This window comes from Electrona antarctica, assembly GCF_951216825.1.
Source record: "Electrona antarctica genome assembly, chromosome: 3".
Classification (NCBI taxonomy): Eukaryota; Metazoa; Chordata; class Actinopteri; order Myctophiformes; family Myctophidae; genus Electrona; species Electrona antarctica.
In genome coordinates this window covers 19,023,105-19,043,058 of record NC_136808.1, presented here as the reverse complement: position 1 = coordinate 19,043,058, position 19,954 = coordinate 19,023,105, and the positions used below count along the sequence as shown (strand labels likewise).

The 19,954-nt window shown below is 42.1% G+C and overlaps 1 protein-coding gene across 1 annotated transcript; it reads left to right on the top strand.

Moving 5' to 3' along the window:
* Window positions 1–4,036: 4,036 nt before the first annotated feature.
* Window positions 4,037–5,482, top strand: LOC306919675 (putative ATP-dependent RNA helicase ddx6; the record flags this gene model as incomplete). Its single annotated transcript, XM_079496230.1, has 1 exon — window positions 4,037–5,482. The coding sequence occupies one exon, from the start codon at window positions 4,037–4,039 to the stop codon at window positions 5,480–5,482; it is 1,446 nt and encodes a 481-aa protein (XP_079352356.1).
* Window positions 5,483–19,954: the final 14,472 nt, after the last annotated feature.

The following is a 19,954-nucleotide window of genomic DNA, read 5'->3' as shown; positions in this document are numbered from 1 at the left end:
GCATTACATTCACCCATTCACACACACATTCATACACCGATTGCGGTGGAAGCCATGCAAGGTACCAACCAGCACATCGGGAGGAATTTGGGGTTCAGTGTCTTGCCCAAGGACATGTAGACAGGAGGAGCCGGGATTCGAACCGCCGACTCATGGATCATTGGACGACCTGCTCTACCTCTTGAGCCACAGTCGCCCCTACTACACAATCGCGGCCTACTAGTAAGCCTATAGACAACTTTTAAGCCACATTTTAATATACCAAATGGGGGTTGTCTTATTATCACCCACATAATAAACCTCTCCATCAAACAGGGACAGGTCCCCCAAGATTTCAAACTGGCCAAAGTAACCCCCCTGCACAAGAAAGGGAGCAAATTAGACCCCGGCAACTACCGCCCTATTTCTATTCTTAGCTCCATCTCGAAAGTGATGGAAAAAATAGTCTATGAACAGGTTCAAAAGTATCTTGCCACAAAAAACTAATGTATGAATTCCAATCTTGCTTCAGAACATCCCACTCCACTGACACATACCCTCCTCTATTTGAGCGACCACATCAAACAAGAGGTGGATGCTGGCAAATACTGCGGCATGGTCATGCTGGACCTCCAAAAGGCTTTTGACACTGTGAACCACTCCATACTGGTAAACAAGCTGAAAGCAATTGGTTTTGATAGCACTTCAGTGAGCTAGATGCAATCCTACCTGGAGGGGAGAGAACAGATGGTGGAGGGGAACGGAACACTGCCCCCCCCCCCCCCTCCCAGTGAGCTGTTTAGAGTTAGAGTGGGTGACAATATTATCACACGAAAAGATGAAATTACCTACCTAGGTTCCATCCTGGAGGCAAATCTTTCCGGTGATAAAATGGCCACCAACATAATCAAAAAAGTCAACCAAAGAACAAGATTCCTATACAGGATCTCCTCACTGGTCAACAAAAACACCTTGAAGACCCTAACAGGAGCCCTCGTACAAGGTTTCTTCGACTATGCATGCACCTCCTGGTACCACAGCACCTCTAAGGCCCTTAAAACTAGGCTCCAGACTTCCCAAAACAAACTGGTCAGGCTCCTACTTGGCCTCACTCCCCGAACCCACCTCACCCCTGCCCACTTTGACAGGCTGGAATGGCTTAGGGTTGACGACAGAGTACAGCATCTTGCAATGGGTCTGGTCCACAAGATTCGATACACCACCAAGATACCCATGTACCTTTCTAAATACTTCCTTAATGTCAACGAAGTCCACACCCACAACACCAGAGGGAGTTCAACTAACCATGTACAACCCAGATTCGGCACAAACAAGGGACTACATTAATTTCGCTCCTATGCCACCAAAATGTGGAACGCCCTACCAACAGTCATTAAGACATGTGAATCCCTTGACTCCTTCAAAACCGCCCTCAAAGGGCACCTACGGACGGCTGCAATTAGAAACTGCCCCCCGTAAAATCTGAATCCCCCACCCACCCCTTTTCCCCCTCACTGTATATGTTTCTTTTCCCTTTTTACCTCCTCTATGATGATTTCCTGTTTTGACTATATAGTTGTGTATATTCGTACGTCTAATTGTTTTGATGAATTGAAAATGGTGGGCCCTATTGTAAACAAGTGTAATGCTTTATGGTGTCATCCACTCACAATTAACAGTTGTTGTATTGAGTTGTACTTGAAATGTACTGTAATTCTGCAAACTGTTAATAAATCAATCAATCAATCAAAACACACACACACACACACACACACACACACACCTCCTAAAATAAATATGTTCACATAGGCCTAACCAGACTGCAGCTGTTTTTTCCCCTGGAGACAGGACGCCATCTAGAGCTTGCGTTTGGTCATGTGTTCAGTTGGAATGTAAATCATGCGAATCCCTTGACTCCTTCAAATCTGCTCTCAAAGGGCACCTACGGACGGCTGCAAATCGAAACTGGCCCCCGTAAAATCTGAATCGCCCTACCCCCCCCACCCACCCCACCCCCCTCACTGTATATGTTTAATTTCCCTTTTTACCTCATTTATGATGAATTCCCGTTCTGCTCTTTGGCTTTATAGAATTGTATATTTGTACGTCTCTAAATGTTTTGATGAATTGAACAAGGTGGATGATGGATCTGGTAGATCTGCTACTTTGGTATTTTTTGTGGACTTGTGTCAATATGTTCCTTTTGGCCCAGACCGTGTTCTCCTTATCCTATTTATGTCATGTCACCCTCCACAGGCCTAATCATCTCAGCCCTATATTATTATATCATATTATATTATGGGTTGCCTGACGCCAAGTTAAGTTTTACTGTCTGCCTGTAGCCACCAAAAGTCACCATACTGTAGTGTGCTGTTTTGATTTAGTTTACATGCAGCTGCTTCGATATCAGTGTGGCCTTGAGGCCTAGTGAGAGAGAGCATTTCTCTCTGGTAAGAGTTCACAGCTAGCCGGGAAGAAAGGTTATCTTCAGGTTGCCATAGCAACGCCAGCGTCATCGCTTTCCCGGCCTATGGCTCTCCATGACGGAATTAAGGGAGCTGTCCCAATATCAGTCTCATCAGCTATGTGCTGGTCCAATGAGCAGTGCCAGCGTGGCATAGTGGAAATTAACTGTGGATTCAGCCAATGAAATGTGTATCAACAATTGTATTCTACAGTATTACTGCCTGGCACATGATTGTGTCCGGCAGAGAGAGAACCCTGTGCCGTTTGTCGCACAGGGTGAGAGTTTTTTGTAATTTGGCTGTCTGTGGATCTGTTCTGTCTCTCTGATCTGAAAATGAATTAACTAAACCATAATTGTTCTGACTCGACAATCCTTCTTCTGGTGGACTCCTCTTTTTATTGGTTACTTAAAGGTATTTTTCTAAAAGAGTATTTCCTGCTTAAAGTAATCCTGTTAAAAACTAATTGTGAACTTGGACATCTAAAAGATTTGGTAGCCATTTACCATTGTGGTGCTGAGTATTCCTCCGTACTTTTAAATACTTTCTTAGAAGTATTTTTTATAGTTTTAGCTCTGTGAAGCTCAGTAATTCAGTATGATACAGTCCTTTATATCTTTGGAATCCTTAATTGTCCCTTCTGCATTTTATATGCAACTAATGGGTTTTATCTTAATTATAAATCCATCAGTGGACCCTCTTGTAAACAAGTGTAATGCTTTATTGGGTCGTCCACTCACAGTTAACAGTCTTTGTATTGAGTTGTGCTTGAATTGTACTGTAATTCTGCAAACTGTTAATAAATATTTCAATCAATCAAAATCAAAACAGTTAAAACGTACATTTTGTATGCTGGATTAGCCACTGAGAGACACACAGGCAGACTCAGACACAAAGACAGGGACAATGTAATTTCTGTTTATGTTAAAAGACTTTAAAGCTTCAATATGGACAGGGTATGTGCCACATGTTGAAGCTTATAGCTGACATCTTGTAATGCAGTGTAATTTCAGGCCATGACCCCTCAAAATAATTATTATATGTGAACTGGGAAACCCCCTTCCTGACAAGCACTTGGAATGTAGGAGTTGAGGCATTTTAGTTTGACTCAGTTCCACAGATAAATATTGTGAAAATAGCAGATCTACAAGCTCACTACGCCTTGCGTCGTGAGGCGTTGTGAGCTGTAGATCTGCTATTTTCAAAATAGCAGACCGTCACTTCTAGCCTGACAGAGATGAGGAAATGCCCTTCAGTTGGTTTGCTCCAGTGACATCAGCAATGATGTCAACTAAGTGACATCATTGCTGAAGATATAGTTATAAGCTAGGCTTAGTTTCATAAACCTCTTTGTACACTGGCAAACACTACAAAGTAAAATTAACATTGCAAGAGTCCGAGGGTAAATCTCAACAACAATTTGAAAGGACAATACGAGGTGTGCTCTAAGCTAAGCAAGTCTTTAAATGGTTACACTATTACCTAAACACTGAATAAATTGCTTTTGGATCAACATTTTTGCCAACGGGAAGGTCAATTGTCAGCTTGCATAGATCCCAGGTGGTAACTGGACTCACTTTTGATCTGTAGAAATGTCTCTGCTGTTAAAACAGACAGATTGTGTAAACAGCACCACGAGAACAGAGAACCCTGCAGTACTTTCGGGCTTGTCAAATCAAAATGGCCGGCGTAGCATTTCCATTAAGCCTGTTGGAAGACCAGGCGGAGGCCCACAACAAATGCAACTAAGCCACATAAATGGCTCCCGCACAATCAATTATGCTAGCAGCCAGCCAGCTCCCACAGCCAACACTGTCATCAAGCCTGGAGACGACTGGAAGAAAATTCTGAAACTCCTCCCAAAGGACACAAGGTTGAAAACTTTGGATGTGACTGCTACTAAAGGCAGCGAATTTGAAGATTACGGTCTAAAGAGGGAGCTTCTTATAGGAATCTTTGAGATGGGCTGGGAAGAGCCATCCCCGATCCAGGAGGAGAGCATTCCCATTTCACTATCAGGAAGGGACATCTTGGCCAGAGCCAAGAATGGCACGGGAAAGAGCGGAGCCTACCTCATTCCCTTACTCGAACACATTGACCTGAGGAAGGACTGCATACAAGCTCTGGTCATTGTGCCTACAAGAGAACTGGCTCTGCAGGTGAGCCAGATCTGTATCCAGGTCAGCAAACATATGGGTGGGGTGAAGGTCATGGCAACAACAGGCGGAACCAACCTACGGGATGACATCATGAGACTCGACAAAACGATACATGTGGTCATTGCTACTCCCGGGAGGATTTTAGACCTCATCAAGAAGGGAGTAGCCAAAGTCAGCCAGGTGCAAATTATCGTCATGGATGAGGCCGACAAGCTCCTGTCTCAGGACTTTGTGGTGATGGTGGAGGATATTCTGGGCTTCCTGCCTAAACAGAGGCAGATCCTGCTTTACTCTGCAACGTTCCCCGTCAGCGTGCAGAAGTTTATGAATTCTCACTTGCATAAACCGTACGAGATTAACCTGATGGATGAGCTTACCCTGAGAGGGGTGACTCAGTATTATGTCTTTGTGACTGAAAAGCAAAAGGTTCATTGTCTTAACACCTTGTTCTCCAAGCTCCAGATCAACCAGTCCATTATTTTCTGCAACTCCTCTCATAGAGTAGAGCTCTTGGCCAAGAAGATCTCCCAGCTGGGCTACTCGTGTTTTTACATTCATGCAAAAATGAGACAGGAGCACCGCAATCGTGTGTTCCATGACTTCCGAAATGGCCTGTGCCGCAATCTCGTCTGCACTGACCTCTTCACAAGAGGAATAGACATTCAGTCTGTCAACGTCGTCATTAACTTTGATTTCCCCAAGCTAGGGGAAACATATCTTCATCGCATTGGCCGATCTGGCCGTTTTGGACATTTGGGTCTCGCCATCAACCTGATCACTTATAATGACCGATTTAACCTCAAAGGCATTGAGGAGCAGCTAGGAACAGATATTAAACCCATTCCCAGCACCATTGACAAGAGACTATACGTGGCATAGTACCAGGGCAGATCAGTCCATCCTCCATGTCCAGATGCAACCAACTGTGTCTTTGAATTCATTCTTTTCCATTTTTCTGATGACTCTTCTACAGTGTAACTCTGTAGAAGAGTCCTCTAAAATGGGTCTGTCTGTGTCTGTCCCGGGATAATACTGCAGACTGCCGGATCAATCAGTACCTCATGCCTTGTGCATGCTTCCAGTAAGGCCAAGCTAGTACCTGAATACAATTCTCGACATTGCTTTATATATATTTTTTAAATATTTAACTTGAATTTAATTGATATAATAATAATGGAATTTAATGGCATTCTGAAACCAAAAACGGCGTCATACATCATGGTAGGTCATGGATGACTGATATCATAGATTGACCACATGAAGTCCCAGATCCACACGGGAGCCTGCATTCTTTTATCAAACCCAGCTATCTGATTAATGTATAGCTTCCATCCGTCTTCCTGTTGTGTAAATTGATTGATCCATTCAGAGTCCCACAAACTGAAGATACCAGCAGGGGACATTGAGAAATATAGTGCTCACTTGAGAAGCACTCTGCTGGGTGAAGCTGAAAACTGAATGTCCCCCATTGGATGACAGGTCTAATTGATTATTATTTGACTTCTACAGAGCCGTGTCATAATCTTCTTCTTTTTTTCCCTTTTTTTTTCTTCCACTTGCATGACCATAAACGTAGGCTATCACCTGTACTAAACAACCTTATTTCCTTTTGAAGATTGTACTTTTTGGGGATTTGGATCTAGTTATTACTAGTGTTTCCAGTAATTGTTTTACATTTTGTTTATTTTTTATTTTACCTACTTCTTTCCCCCACACATGCATTTCTGCATTCTGCAAACTGGAACTTATTTGAATGAATCAATGGTTATTTTAACCAAACTGTATAGTTTATGTTAAAGTACATCTATATGTTACTATACTTGAATTAGTACATCTGTATGCTTGGTGTGTTGATCCAATATAACTAGTACAACTGTATGGTAAAATGTTAATAGGCCTACATTATAACTACAGTAGTCCACCTGTATGGTAAAGTATTATACAGTAGAACTGCAGTGGCTGGAGGTAGTCTCTCTGTGAGCCAAGAGGGGGGCGGCCCAGGAGGCGAGGACATGCTCAGGACTCCCTTGATTTCCCTAAGTCTTAGCTCCAGTCCACACCAACAACCACCCACAACTATCCTCTACACTCCCTCAGTTTAGCCTTCGCTAAAAAACCTGAGGCTGATTCCATAAAAAAAATGCCTTCTACTGTAAAGTAGTTCTCAAACTTTTTTGTGTCAAGGACCCCTAAAATGATATGTATTTGGCCAATGGAAAAGTGCTTTGTGCCAGGGACCCCCAGAAGAGAAGATTCGTGTTACAAAATTATTCACTTATTCATTATTATTCATTATTCAGATTTTTCTAAAAAGTTCAAAAATAGCAGATGTACAAGTGACGCACTGTGAGCTTGTAGGCTACATCTGCTATTTTTGAGAACCACTGTTCTAAACCAATCTTCTAAGTCCTAAGAGATTTTTGGGGAATAATGTTGCTATACTGTAGCTAAAAATCATGTCTGTGAAGTGAGGGGCGCTCTCATATCATCATATGGTACATCATATCAATGAATGCCTTTGAGTCAAAAAGTCAAAATCAGCCAATTATTATCATACAACAGCTTAAGAGGTCCAAGTATTGTATCTCTTGAGTATTGCGCAATGTCTGACATCTCTCTACCAGCCACATTTCTATATGTAGCCGGTCAGAGTTGAGCCTCAGGGGCCACCATAGGGATGGACTGCACTGTCTACTTCGGAGTCATTATTTAAAGGCCTTGCAGTCTACCACACAATAGGCTGCTTGGTGGTTACATGGCTGTGGTTCCTGAGACCTGGGTCTTGCACTTAATGCTGGTGCCAGCTGGGTGGGTAATGTTTCATGCCTATGGTTATATTCATCATTAGAAACCCCACTCCATGGACAGAGCTGCAGCTTTTCCCCCACTACTCCCAGCCCATGCACGTTCACATGCCTCCGCACTTTCCACCACCATTGATAAGTGGTCAGACAAGGTTTACGATTTATCATCCTGCCCACAAAATATTCACATTTTGTACAGTACACATACATTGCCTTATTGCATAATCCAGGAAGTGGCCTACTTCCTGAAGTGGTGACCATCATAATCATCACCACTTTAGGCTCCCCCCTTTTCTCTCTTTTTCTCCCCAACACAGACTGCATGCTTCATGCCCCCCCCCCCCCCCCCCTCTCCCCCTACACACACACACACACACACACACACACACACCAGGCTACAGTGTAGTGCGTGCACAGTACAATATCAAATCGAACCGTTAAGGGAGAGTAATTATTGTACATAATAATTCTCTGATTGAATTATTATACTTAATGGTTTAATCTTGTAAAAAAAACTAAATATAGGCCTACTAACAATGCAAACAAATATAATCATATACCCTTTTTGTTATAAAAACATGCAGGGAAAATGTATTGTCATTGAAGAAAGCTTTTCATGTCTTGGTGGCACCTCGGCCCATGATGGACTTCTTAGTGTTTCTCTCTGGTTTCAAAATGATTATATAACACTTTGGTCCAAACAGTGCCACCAAAATCCCCAAACTAGATGCTAAAATAGCAAATACCTCCACTACATCTGCATATTTGCCTGGAGAGCTGATATATGCTGGTATGAAGGCTATCCACACCGCACAGAAGATCAACATGCTGAAAGTGATTAACTTGGCTTCATTGAAGTTGTCTGGAAGATTCCTGGCCATGAATGCTAGGAGGAAGCTGAGGAGTGCCAGTAAACCAATATAAGCTAATAACACTGTAAAACCAATTGTAGAACCCACCACACACTCAAAGACTATCTTATTATTGTGGTAGTGTGTGTTTTTGTAAGGAGTTGGTGAGGAAGACATGAGCCAGGCTGTGCAGATTATTGCCTGGACAAAAGTAAGAGCCAGAACTGTTCCTCTCTGCTGCATAGCACCAAACCACTTCATAATGCCTGCACCCCCAGGCTTGGAGGCCTTAAACACAGCCAAAACCACCATAGTCTTTACCAGGATACATGAGACAGACAGCACAAAGCTTATTCCAAATGCTGCATGTCTCAGCTGACAAGTCCAGAGTCTGGGACGTCCAATGAACAGAAGTGAGCACAGGAAACACAGTTTGAGTGACAACAAGAGAAGGAAGCTGAGTTCTGAGTTGTTGGCGCGTACCATGGGTGTGCTTCGATGATAGATGAAGATTCCCAGGACAATGGCACAGATAAGTGTGCCTAGCAATGAGATGGTTGTCAAGGAGATACCCAGGGCCTCATGGTAGGAAAGGAACTCAATGCTCTTAAGGACACAGTGGTCACGCTGGGGACTGGACCAGAAGTCCTCTGGACAAGTGGTGCACTCTGTAGAGTCTGCCAAAGAGAGCAGGGTTAAAGGGACAGTATCGTCCTAAAGATAACATACAACATAGCAACATAATGTGAACCAACCAACTTGAACCTGTCTCATTGCTGATCTCTCCCTCAGAACAAGCAATGCAGTCAAAGCAGCAGCCAGGTTCCCCTTTCCTTCTGGCCACACGTGTTCCAGGGGAACAGCTCTCACTGCACACTGACCGAGGTGCCTAGGAAAGTAACAATGATCAATTTCAGTCAAAATAAATTACATTCACATCATGAGCTCATCATTAGCCCTTTTGAAAGCTCACAACTTACTATAGGAAGCACATTCATATAGGCTACTTAATTAATGCTTAATTAACACTTAATAATGATGAACTCATACATGAATTCATCATTAATCTTACAATAAATGAATCTCTGTACGTCTGGATAGCTATGTATGTATACGTCTGTAATCCACGTTTCTCGAGAACCGTTTGACTGATTTCAAATTCGGCACACGCATTGCAGATGACCCGAGGGAGTGCACAGTGCCCAGCGTAGAGTCGGTCGGATATAGGCAGTTGACCACAACCGCCAGAAAAGGCTCTGGCCGTAGCCCAAATAAGCCAATTGATTGTCATGGCACCCCCTGCCTTTCCAGAATAGCTGATCCCCCTGATGCCCATATGGACATACTGATAACCTCTGGGATCTTCATATAAGGGCATAAAAGGGACATGGACAGACAGATATACAGATCTCCATATATGGGAATAAGAGGACACAGACAGACCAGGTCCCCAGAGTTGCTGGCAGTGGGAAACCTTGAAGCAAGTACATGTACGAGCAAAAGAGTGCGCAGCTGGGGTTTAACACAGAGCGCTCGCTCGTTCATGAATCGATTCAGGCACATTCATGGAGGTTAGCAGTTCCGCAGTGCCCAAATCAAGAAAATGCGGAAATATAGTGTTCTTCGCGTGAGTGAGTGTTCATTGGCGGTTAGTAGTAGCAAGGAGAGAATTAACAGTGAATTGTTAACGGTGAATTAATGTATGAGTTAATCATTAATTAAGAATTAATTACGCATATGAATTTGCTCCATATCGTAAGTTGTGACCAACTCAAGTGACCTTTGTGGATTCAAAACTCCAGAAGATACTGTCTTCATCAAGGATGAGTTGTTCATCTCCGGAGGCTGACTTCTTGAACAAACCTACGTTGTGAACCTTTACACTTCCATCAGGCAGCCATGCCCAGTTCATGACATCATAGATTGGTAACGCATCGCCATTCTCATCAAATGTTACATGATCTCCAAATGATGTGGTGAAGTTGATCTTTTCCATGTAATACAAAAGCTAGAAATGTATGAAGAGCAAGTAAATAAGCAAGTAAATAAACAAAACAATATAATATGACATTTGTTGCATTAAGCACACCCTTTAAAATGAAAATGGGGCATTAATGCATGACGAGACCAATAATAAAGTGTTCATGTTTTCGAGGACCAATCTTATGGGTAAAGTAAATATGGGTAAATATTTATGAGTAAATATCCCCTTTTGTTGTTTCCTATATGAACAACACATGAACATATGTATGCATTATATCAAGATTTAAACAAAATGAAATAATCACAACTTTAATTCAATTTAACTCAATTAAAAACAATTCAATTATTTTCCAAAGTCAGAAATAAAATACAATAATTTCTATAAAATAAAATTATAATAAACAATAATAATCATTTAACGAGTAGTGGAAATAGCAGATCTACAGGCTTGTACATCTGTTATTTTCACTAGTTTGGGTCCCACTGTCCCAGCCTGGCAAATTTTGAGTGAAAAGGTTTGTGAACCACTGACTGTCACCAACCCACCACCTCAATATTATCCTCCATAGGCTTGTGTTTCTGTTCCAAACACTGAAAAACATTTACTGCCAGGCAATTACTAAGGTATCACTGTAAGAAAATATTTGACATATTACTTTTTTAAACCTACGTCCATTTTCCATGCTTATGCTCACCAATGTCATGTTTACATATATTCATTATCTATCAATTCTTCGATTTTTTTTTATTTTGTCCGTTTTTTTTCCTCTAGGTTTTCTACATCCTATTCAGGGACGTGCTGGCCATTGGGAAATTCGGGACAACTCCCGAACGGCCGGTCCAGTCCAGGCCGGTCTGGGCCAGCCGTTTAAAGGCCGTGCGCCTAGAGGGCCTCCGCAACTCCACTTCCCGGGAATTATGGGCCCACCACGTCCCTGATCCTAATGTCATCATTTTATAATTTTATTATTTTGCATTTCCTTTGCTCGATGTTTTCTGTAAAGCACATTGAGTTGCCTTGATGTTGACACACGCCCGCGCACATACGTGCACACACACTAACACACGCGCACGCACACACACACACACACACACACACACACACACACACACACACACACACACACACACACACACACACACACACACACACACACACACACGCACGCACACACGCACACCAGGGACAAATTAGCCATTGGGCCAGTGGGGCCGTGGCCCAGGGGCCCTTGGCTCTCAGGGGCGCTCGTGGAAATTGGACCGTGAGGTACTAGGTTTGACGCCCTGAAAAGGGCTCCTGGGGCCCTTCATTGACTGTTAATTGTGTTAAATTTAGGTTAAAAAGATGAGAAAAACACAAAAACGTTGCATGCACGTGTGCTATGGGGGCCCTGCAAATATTACCGGCCCAGGGGCCCTCGTGGGGGTTAATCCGTCCCTGACGCACACTGAAGAACAGTGGGAGTGCAGTGCATGTTCAGAACCAACAATCCAAATAGATCTGTGTATCCCATTAATGGGCATATCCGATGTAATACTGAGGTCATAGACTGAGCTCCAAGTACTATGGCAACAGATGTTGCATAACCAAGGGGCATGCCATGATCTGACATTATACTCGTTATTTGTAATTGGAACCCAACTAGAAAAATTAACAGGTAAACTGTGAAATGATATTACACCTGCCATGGCTGTATTGTCTGCAAACTGGCACAGCTGTGCCCACTGAAAGGCCCTCTTCCTGGCACACATTGCAACATGTCATGGAGGGCATGGGCCAGTGCATACACAGCCTTGTACACATTATACTCTGGCCTGAGGTTAGACACATCCAGAAGGGTATTGTCTGATGTTTCTAGGTCCTCTTGTCCAGTACACACCCTTCCACCAGCATCCACCCACTCTGACGGAAGGGGTGAAATTTTACACTGAAATGTGCTCTCCCAGAACTGCCTCACCTATAGAAACACAATGAATACATAAATATAATACCTTGTGATTTTTTTTTTTTATTAGGTCAGTTGAAATTTGAGCGTAAATACTGTAAATACTGTAAATCTAACAAAAGACTCACTAAGGTGTTGCCAGGATCGCTATCAGGATGTATTTTTAACAAGAATTCCTTGAGACCTGGTATTTCTCCACGACGGATGGCAAGACCCAGGACTCTCAAATGTGGCATGAAGTGAGGAGTCTGGAGTATGTGAGGTTTCATCCAACCCACATCGGATATCCATTGCAGACCTGTCACATTCTGCTTCACCACCTGTTGAATATGTTGAACAATATACTATATACAGGTAGTATTAACGATATGAAATAATATCTTCACTGTGATGTCTTCAGTGCAACTCATTTCAGATCATCAATGCCTAAATTAACACATATTCATAACCCGGCCCAAACCTCCTCCATCAGATGAACTACATTGATCCCATATACGAATTCAATGACAACGCGAGCTGTGGATTTCTTCATCACGGTGACAATCCTCTGAAGTTCAGCTGGGTCACCGTCCCAGGGCACAATTTCCACATAAGCCAGACAACCCAGACCAGACTGGGCCAGGTCATACTGGAGGATCCGGGCGGCGTCGCGGCCATAGTCGTCATCGTTAAACAGCAGTCCTACCCAGGTCCACCCAAACCGCTTCATAATCTGGAGCATAGCTCTTATCTGATTGGATAAAGATTGGTGACATGATTGGAAGTGCTTTTGATACTCAATAATGGAAACGGTCTAATCATTTACAAGATACAACACACAGCTCCCACATAAATACTGTAAATAGACACAAGCAAATTAGGTGATATGCATTAATGATTACAATAAACTAGGGTTTAACTAACTTGGGTTTTGCCAAGTGTATGTATGTATACCATGCACTTTTTACCAACACATGTTTTGTCTGTAGACGTTCACCTGGGATGCAGAACTTGGAATTGTCCTAAAGAAGGATGGGAACAGATTCCAGTCACTCAAACAGGAGCACATGGCATGGTAACTAACCTGCAAAAGACAAAACACGTTCTGTAATAATAGCCTAGCTGCTACAGTATTGTACATGTTTGACTCTCTCCTTTGGTGGCAAACCTGTGTCTCTACTCTCTCATATGATTGCAACAAGTGGCTGTTACAAAGGAAAACAACGTCAAACTATGACAGGGACAGGGTGGGGCTACCAAAACAAAAATAGAATTTCCTTTCTTTTTTAAATCTTGCATCACAAATTTCTTGTCGCATACAACTGTTATACCAATCATAAAAGTAATCTTTATAATAAACAGAGTTCATACACTGATAGGCCTACAGTTTTTTGTTTTTTTTAATAAAATATAACAAGGCAGTGACATCTGAGGGGAGACTGGATGGGAGTATGCACGTGTACATGGGTGTGTGACATGTGTAAAACATTGACCTTTTCAAAACCTGCTTTATGCTCTATTCAATATCTGTCTGTACCTAAACATGTTATGTCTTTGAAACTCTATTATTTACAACCAAAATTAAGTTTTGCAGCTTTTGGAGGCCACCACATCAGAAATGAGTAAATTAAAACATTGGTTTGATATAAATAAATTATCATTAAATTTAAACAAAACTAAGCTCATGTTATTTGGAAATCGTATAATAGATACACAAGTACAGTTGACTATAGAAAATGTTAACATTGAAAGAGTATATGAAAATACATTTCTGGGTGTATTACTGAACCACAAAATCTGCTGGAAACTCTATAAGCTATGTAAGAACAAAGCTTGCACGGAGCATTGCAGTTCTGGGGAAAATAAAACACATTTTGGACCATAAATCACTACATATATTATATTGCTCACTTGTCTTACCAATTAACATATTTCAATTAGCCTATTGTATAGAAATTTGGGGAAACACCTATAAAAGTAATCTAACACCATTCTACAAAAAAAAGCAATTAGAATAGTTAACAAGGTAGGATATCTGGATATACTATTTTTACAATCGCATATCATGAAGTTAATAGACCTTGTTGAATTCAAGACTGCACTAATTATGTTTAGAGCAAGGAAAAGTCTTTTGCCAGGTAATATTCAAAAAATGTTCAGTGATAGAGAAGGGGGTTATAACTTAAGACGAGAGTTTAATTTCAGTACACTTTGTTCACTCAAAATTGAAAAGTATGTGTATTTCAGTCTGTGGAGTGCATTTATGAGTAAGGAGAGGTCATATCAAATAATTATATTTGGGAGGTACTTGGACGAGTAGGGGCGGTGTTGACCAACACAGCTCTGGCTGTCACAAGTCCTAGCACCTTTGCTGCAATCCAGCCCATCGTGGGCCTTTGGATGTTTTTAGTTAGGAAGTACCAGTTTTACAATTTTTATTGATTTTATTTCTGTTATTGCTGAATGCTGAGATTGTTTTTATTTGTTCTATTTTCATGTTTTTCTTTAAATAACAAGTAGATGCTTGGGTTGTTAATACATTCTGTTGAACATTACCAGTGAATGTTGCATTGGTAAAAGGGGGGTAGGAGTTTAATAAGTTTTATACTTCATCCTACTCCTTTTCTGACATTATTGGTTCTTTTGTTGTTGTTTTGTTTCAGTGTTTTAATGTATTTGTTTTCAAATAATGTTCGAAGTAAACTCATTCATTCATTCATTCATTCATTCATTCATTCAGTATGTATACCATTGGTGATGGTAAAAGGGGGTTCAGGCTGAAAACTTACCATGGGCACTTTGTACAAACCTATTATACTAGAGATGGCAATAGATTGTGTTGAAGAATCGTCACCCACAATGCCGAGCACTGGAGGGGACCCAGCACAGTGCTCATCCAGTTGAAACTGCTCCTCTCTCCCACTGGCCATTGACAATGCTGTGCGAAATGCAACTCCAAGTGTATGACAGGCATCGTAGAGACTATATCCCAGGGTCACATTGGGCAGTAGGCTGTCGTTTCTGTTGATCTCAGTAATAGCAAAAGCCATGGTCTGGGCATACCTAAACCCTGGAATGTTAAAACTAACACACAAAACGCCACTGAAACCTTGATGTATCTTTGTAGACATAATACAACATCAGTTAATCCTGTGGTAGTATTTATTATCGTTTCTAGCTTCCTATTGGGATATTCACCCATAGCAAGTGGGGTCCTCTGGCTTGAAGATGAATGACAGCTCAGGGAAGACAGAGGAGGAGTGTATTGGAAACAAACCACCCAAAATAAAGTCCCCGTCCTTGTGAATTCGGTCGAGATTAAACTGTGCCTGTAATTCACAAGAAGAAGAAGGTGAGGAAGACAAAGCAGAGAATGAAGAGAACAATAGTAAGGTCAAGTACATGTATGAAAGCAGGTGAATGTCTAGAGAAGCCCTCATGACTGTTCTCCTCCGTCTATCCCCTCCCAATTTCTTTGTCCATTTGCGGAATTTTATACAAAGTGCTATGCCATCCCCTGTGCCAATTTACAGTTTGTCATTGCGTAACCTTTCTCCACACCCATCTAGGCAGAGGCAGAAGTAGGGGCAGGGCTTAAGTTAACATAAATTTACAATCCTTTCATATTAAAATAAGGTTGTGTGTCCATCCATCCATCCATCCATCCATCTTCAACTGCTTATCCGGAGTCGGGTTGCGGGGGCAACAGTTCCAACAGAGAGGTCCAGACTTCCTTCTCCAGAGCATCATTAGCAACTTCCTCCTATGGATTTTACTATTGGATTTGACTATGGGACATAGTCTCTCCCTGGTGGGTGCGATTATTTCAAGACAAGACAGTTAGGTCACTGTCCGGGAGCAAATCAGAGCAGAGGCCTATTTGAGTATCACCCAGACCACAAATAAACCACTGACTGAGTGTTCATGTCTGTCTGTCTCTTTCTTTTGCTTTGGTAAAAAGGATGCCATAGAACCCAAACAAGACAAACATTTCCGTGGCCGGCCATGTAATTTGCTGTTTTGACTATTGTCGAAGGACTGTGCAAATGTGAGTTCTATGTTTTTGAAAAACATTGCAATAGTAGTATGTCCTTATTTTGACAAAGTGTGCATTTCATTATAATCAAGGTGACACATGTCACTCTAGTCTAGTCTGTTGCCTTTGAATCATTTTAAAGGAAAAAAGCATTACATTGCATTGCCTCGATTGGTTTGACTTGTTTTAACCTTAAGGACTTAAAATGTTACACATACAACACTTAAGGCCTATTCATACTCCAGTTTTAGGTGATGAAACAGTGGTCACCTCATCACCGAGTATGAATAGGCCTTTAAGTGATGTCCCTCTCTGTTATCATAGTGTACTTTGAGGCTTAATAAGCTTCAATAAACTACAGCTGGAACATGTCTTGTCTTGGCTTTATTCTGCACATGTATTAATCCAGCAGTATCGCTCATCGAAGGAGGATGACCTACATACAGGCTCACAACAGCTGCTTGCTGCTTTAAGGTCTTTTCAGATGGAGAGGCATATAATGCAGTGGGATGAATGAGTAGCAGTACGAGAGAAGTATTAGTGAATGGTTCAGAGTTCAGACTCAGACATCACCTCACAGATGCGTTGCAAACGGACGTGCAACTACAAATATCACATTACTGATCTAAGGGAAAAAATGATGTGATGACGGGACAACTGATGCAGTCAGCAGCACTGCGGGCAAGAAGTCCTTTCAATCTAAGATCTAATGTGAATCTGGCAGGGGATAAGTTCATTCAATTGAGGTGGTAAAGTCAGTCTGGTTATGTTTTGAAAGGTTTTATTCTTCATTACTTAGGCTACGATTTTAAATACAATTTAAAATAAAGTGCAATATAATGAACAAAAAAACATAATGCCAAACATAATAATAAGACACATACGATAGGGCTACACAAAGCCGGTCCTTACAGTCCTCAAGTAGTACCCTAAATGTCTCAGACCAATTGATCCAGTTTAAGAGAGTGCTGGGGTTTGTTCCATTTGTCTGGAGCATAGAAGTTAAAAGCTGTCTTTCCTTTTTCACTGTTCATTCGTGGATTGATAAGTCTAATGTGTGTCTGTGAGCGTGTTTGACATTGTGGTGAATTATGAATCCATAATTCTTCAATATCTCATGTTCTCTTACAAAATGTGACATGTGTTTACATGCAGTAGACCTATTTTAGCTCATCCTATTTGGAGGTGTCGGTCCGAGATGCTTGTCTCAAACTTCAAGCACTTGGCTCGGGACCCCCGGGGTGTGGATGGCTCTTCAGTGCCTTTTGTTTGAGTTCAGTTCCTGAGTCACACACTCACACCTAGAGCAATCAAATGCTAAAACAGGGGTTCAAAGTGGTCACTGTTGAAATGGATCAAAGGGTCTCTACCTATCTAGGGGGGCAGCTGTCTGGAGCTATGTGTATTGTGTAAAACTGTACTTAAGCAAGTTGATTTCTATGTCAAATTGTCAGTCGATCCGAGGCCGTGAGGCTGGAGGAGCCTATGCCATGCTTTGCTATGCTGTGTACTTCGAAATAAACCAACATCTCTGAGGAACATCTAATCTGCTGTCGTGCTGTCTCACAATTATCTCAATGCTCTCCCAGTGTTTTGGTTAAGTTTGTATGGTCTCGTGTCATAATACACGACAGATGGTGCGCGATCCCGACCTTCATGGTGTTTACGCCAGTTAGGAGAAGAACCAGTTGGCTTTTTTATTCAGTCTAATCAGCGAGTTTTTGTGAACGGCGACGACGGGTTCCAGCGGAACGAGGACGAGGATGGCGACGGACCACCGCGATGAGGAGTGTTGTGCAGCGGCGGCCTGCGTCTCTTTCCAGCTAGCGGGCAGGGGGAGCGGTCGGCGGGGAAGCAACAGCCACACGGGGGCCTTCGATCGTCAACTCTACGCTGGGGACGGCGAGCAGTGGAGGGGAGCGATGCAGCGCAGCACGGCACGGGGACGCCAGCGGAGGTCCACGACGGGGTGAGGCGACCACTCGACGCTTGGCGCGGCGGTTTCCACTTTCGGGAATTCGTTTCGGAATGGACAGGAGGACAGTGTCAAACAGCGGCCGTGTAGTATGCGGTGTACTGATCACACATTGCACGCACGACACGTGCCGAAGAAGGACACATCTCCGTGGCGGTGGCTTGGCTTTCCATGGCCGACTGACGACACAAGCTGAGGGCCTTCGCGGACCTGAGCAGGGGTCTGTGATGAAGATGTTGCCTTTTCTTTCTCGTTTTCCCATCTCTGTTGTTTCAGAGCTGGGAGGGGGGGAGATGATGATGAGATGATTATGAGAGCTTTCAGCGAGAACAGCGGTGAACATTTTCTCAACTTGATCTGCAGCTGAAGCGAACTTTGAGGTAACGGAATGCAGAATACAGAAGAATTTCCTTTGTCCGTACAGAGAAAAGATGGACTTTCCTTCTCTCTGTTTTCAAAATTGTGCGTCATGTTTGTTTCAACATGAAAAAATAGGCCTCATGTTGGTATGTTTTGTCGTATAATTAGGTAAGTTGGTTCATAAGTAGCCTAATTGTGAATCAAATAGGTGTTTTCCTAGAGACGTGAAGAGAGTATTAATTAGTTAAATATTGCTTAAACTCTGGCCTGTTAATGTATTTTCTTATTATGGTCAGGATAGGTCTGGAGACTTATTTTGATTTTGGTCCTGTGAAACTCCAAAGAGAGAGTTTCATGTGATTTGGTGTGTATGTTCTATATACCTTAGTGGAGCAGAGTTTTATTTAAAGCATTATAAACGTATAGATATGTTATGGCACGTCCTAAATTTCCTGAAAGCGGCAATGTCTTGTTTAAACGTCAGCTAATTGTAACTTACTAATCATTTTCCATTATTCATTGTTTAAGATTACTTGTCAGGATAGTGATTAAATTGGCAGCCGAATACAGTGTTTGAAGAGGGTTTAATTTACTGATACGAAATTGTATTTGTACTTACTGTAAATTAAATCATTTATGTCGAGTTGTGTAATCTTGAATGTCTGTGTTTGAAAACCATTTGGGAAGTTCTGTACTGTAATGCTGTTATTCTGGTCTCTTGAATGTATTGTTAACCGGAGGATCAAGGGGGGTGGTAACTGGTAAGATAATTATGGTTTCATATTTCATAGTGACAGACTAGAGTTTGTCAAAGGGGGAATGTGGTGAATTATGAATCCATAATTCTTCAATATCTCATGTTCTCTTACAAAATGTGACATGTGTTTACATGCAGTAGACCTATTTTAGCTCATCCTATTTGGAGGTGTCGGTCCGAGATGCTTGTCTCAAACTTCAAGCACTTGGCTAGGGACCCCCGGGGTGTGGATGGCTCTTCAGTGCCTTTTGTTTGAGTTCAGTTCCTGAGTCACACACTCACACCTAGAGCAATCAAATGCTAAAACAGGGGTTCAAAGTGGTCACTGTTGAAATGGATCAAAGGGTCTCTACCTATCTAGGGGGCCAGCTGTCTGGAGCTATGTGTATTGTGTAAAACTGTACTTAAGCAAGTTGATTTCTATGTCAAATTGTCAGTCGATCCGAGGCCGTGAGGCTGGAGGAGCCTATGCCATGCTTTGCTATGCTGTGTACTTCGAAATAAACCAACATCTCTGAGGAACATCTAATCTGCTGTCGTGCTGTCTCACAATTATCTCAATGCTCTCCCAGTGTTTTGGTTAAGTTTGTATGGTCTCGTGTCATAAGATACGACAACATCCATTCGTTTTTTTCCCCTAATAAGTAAGTTAAATACAAA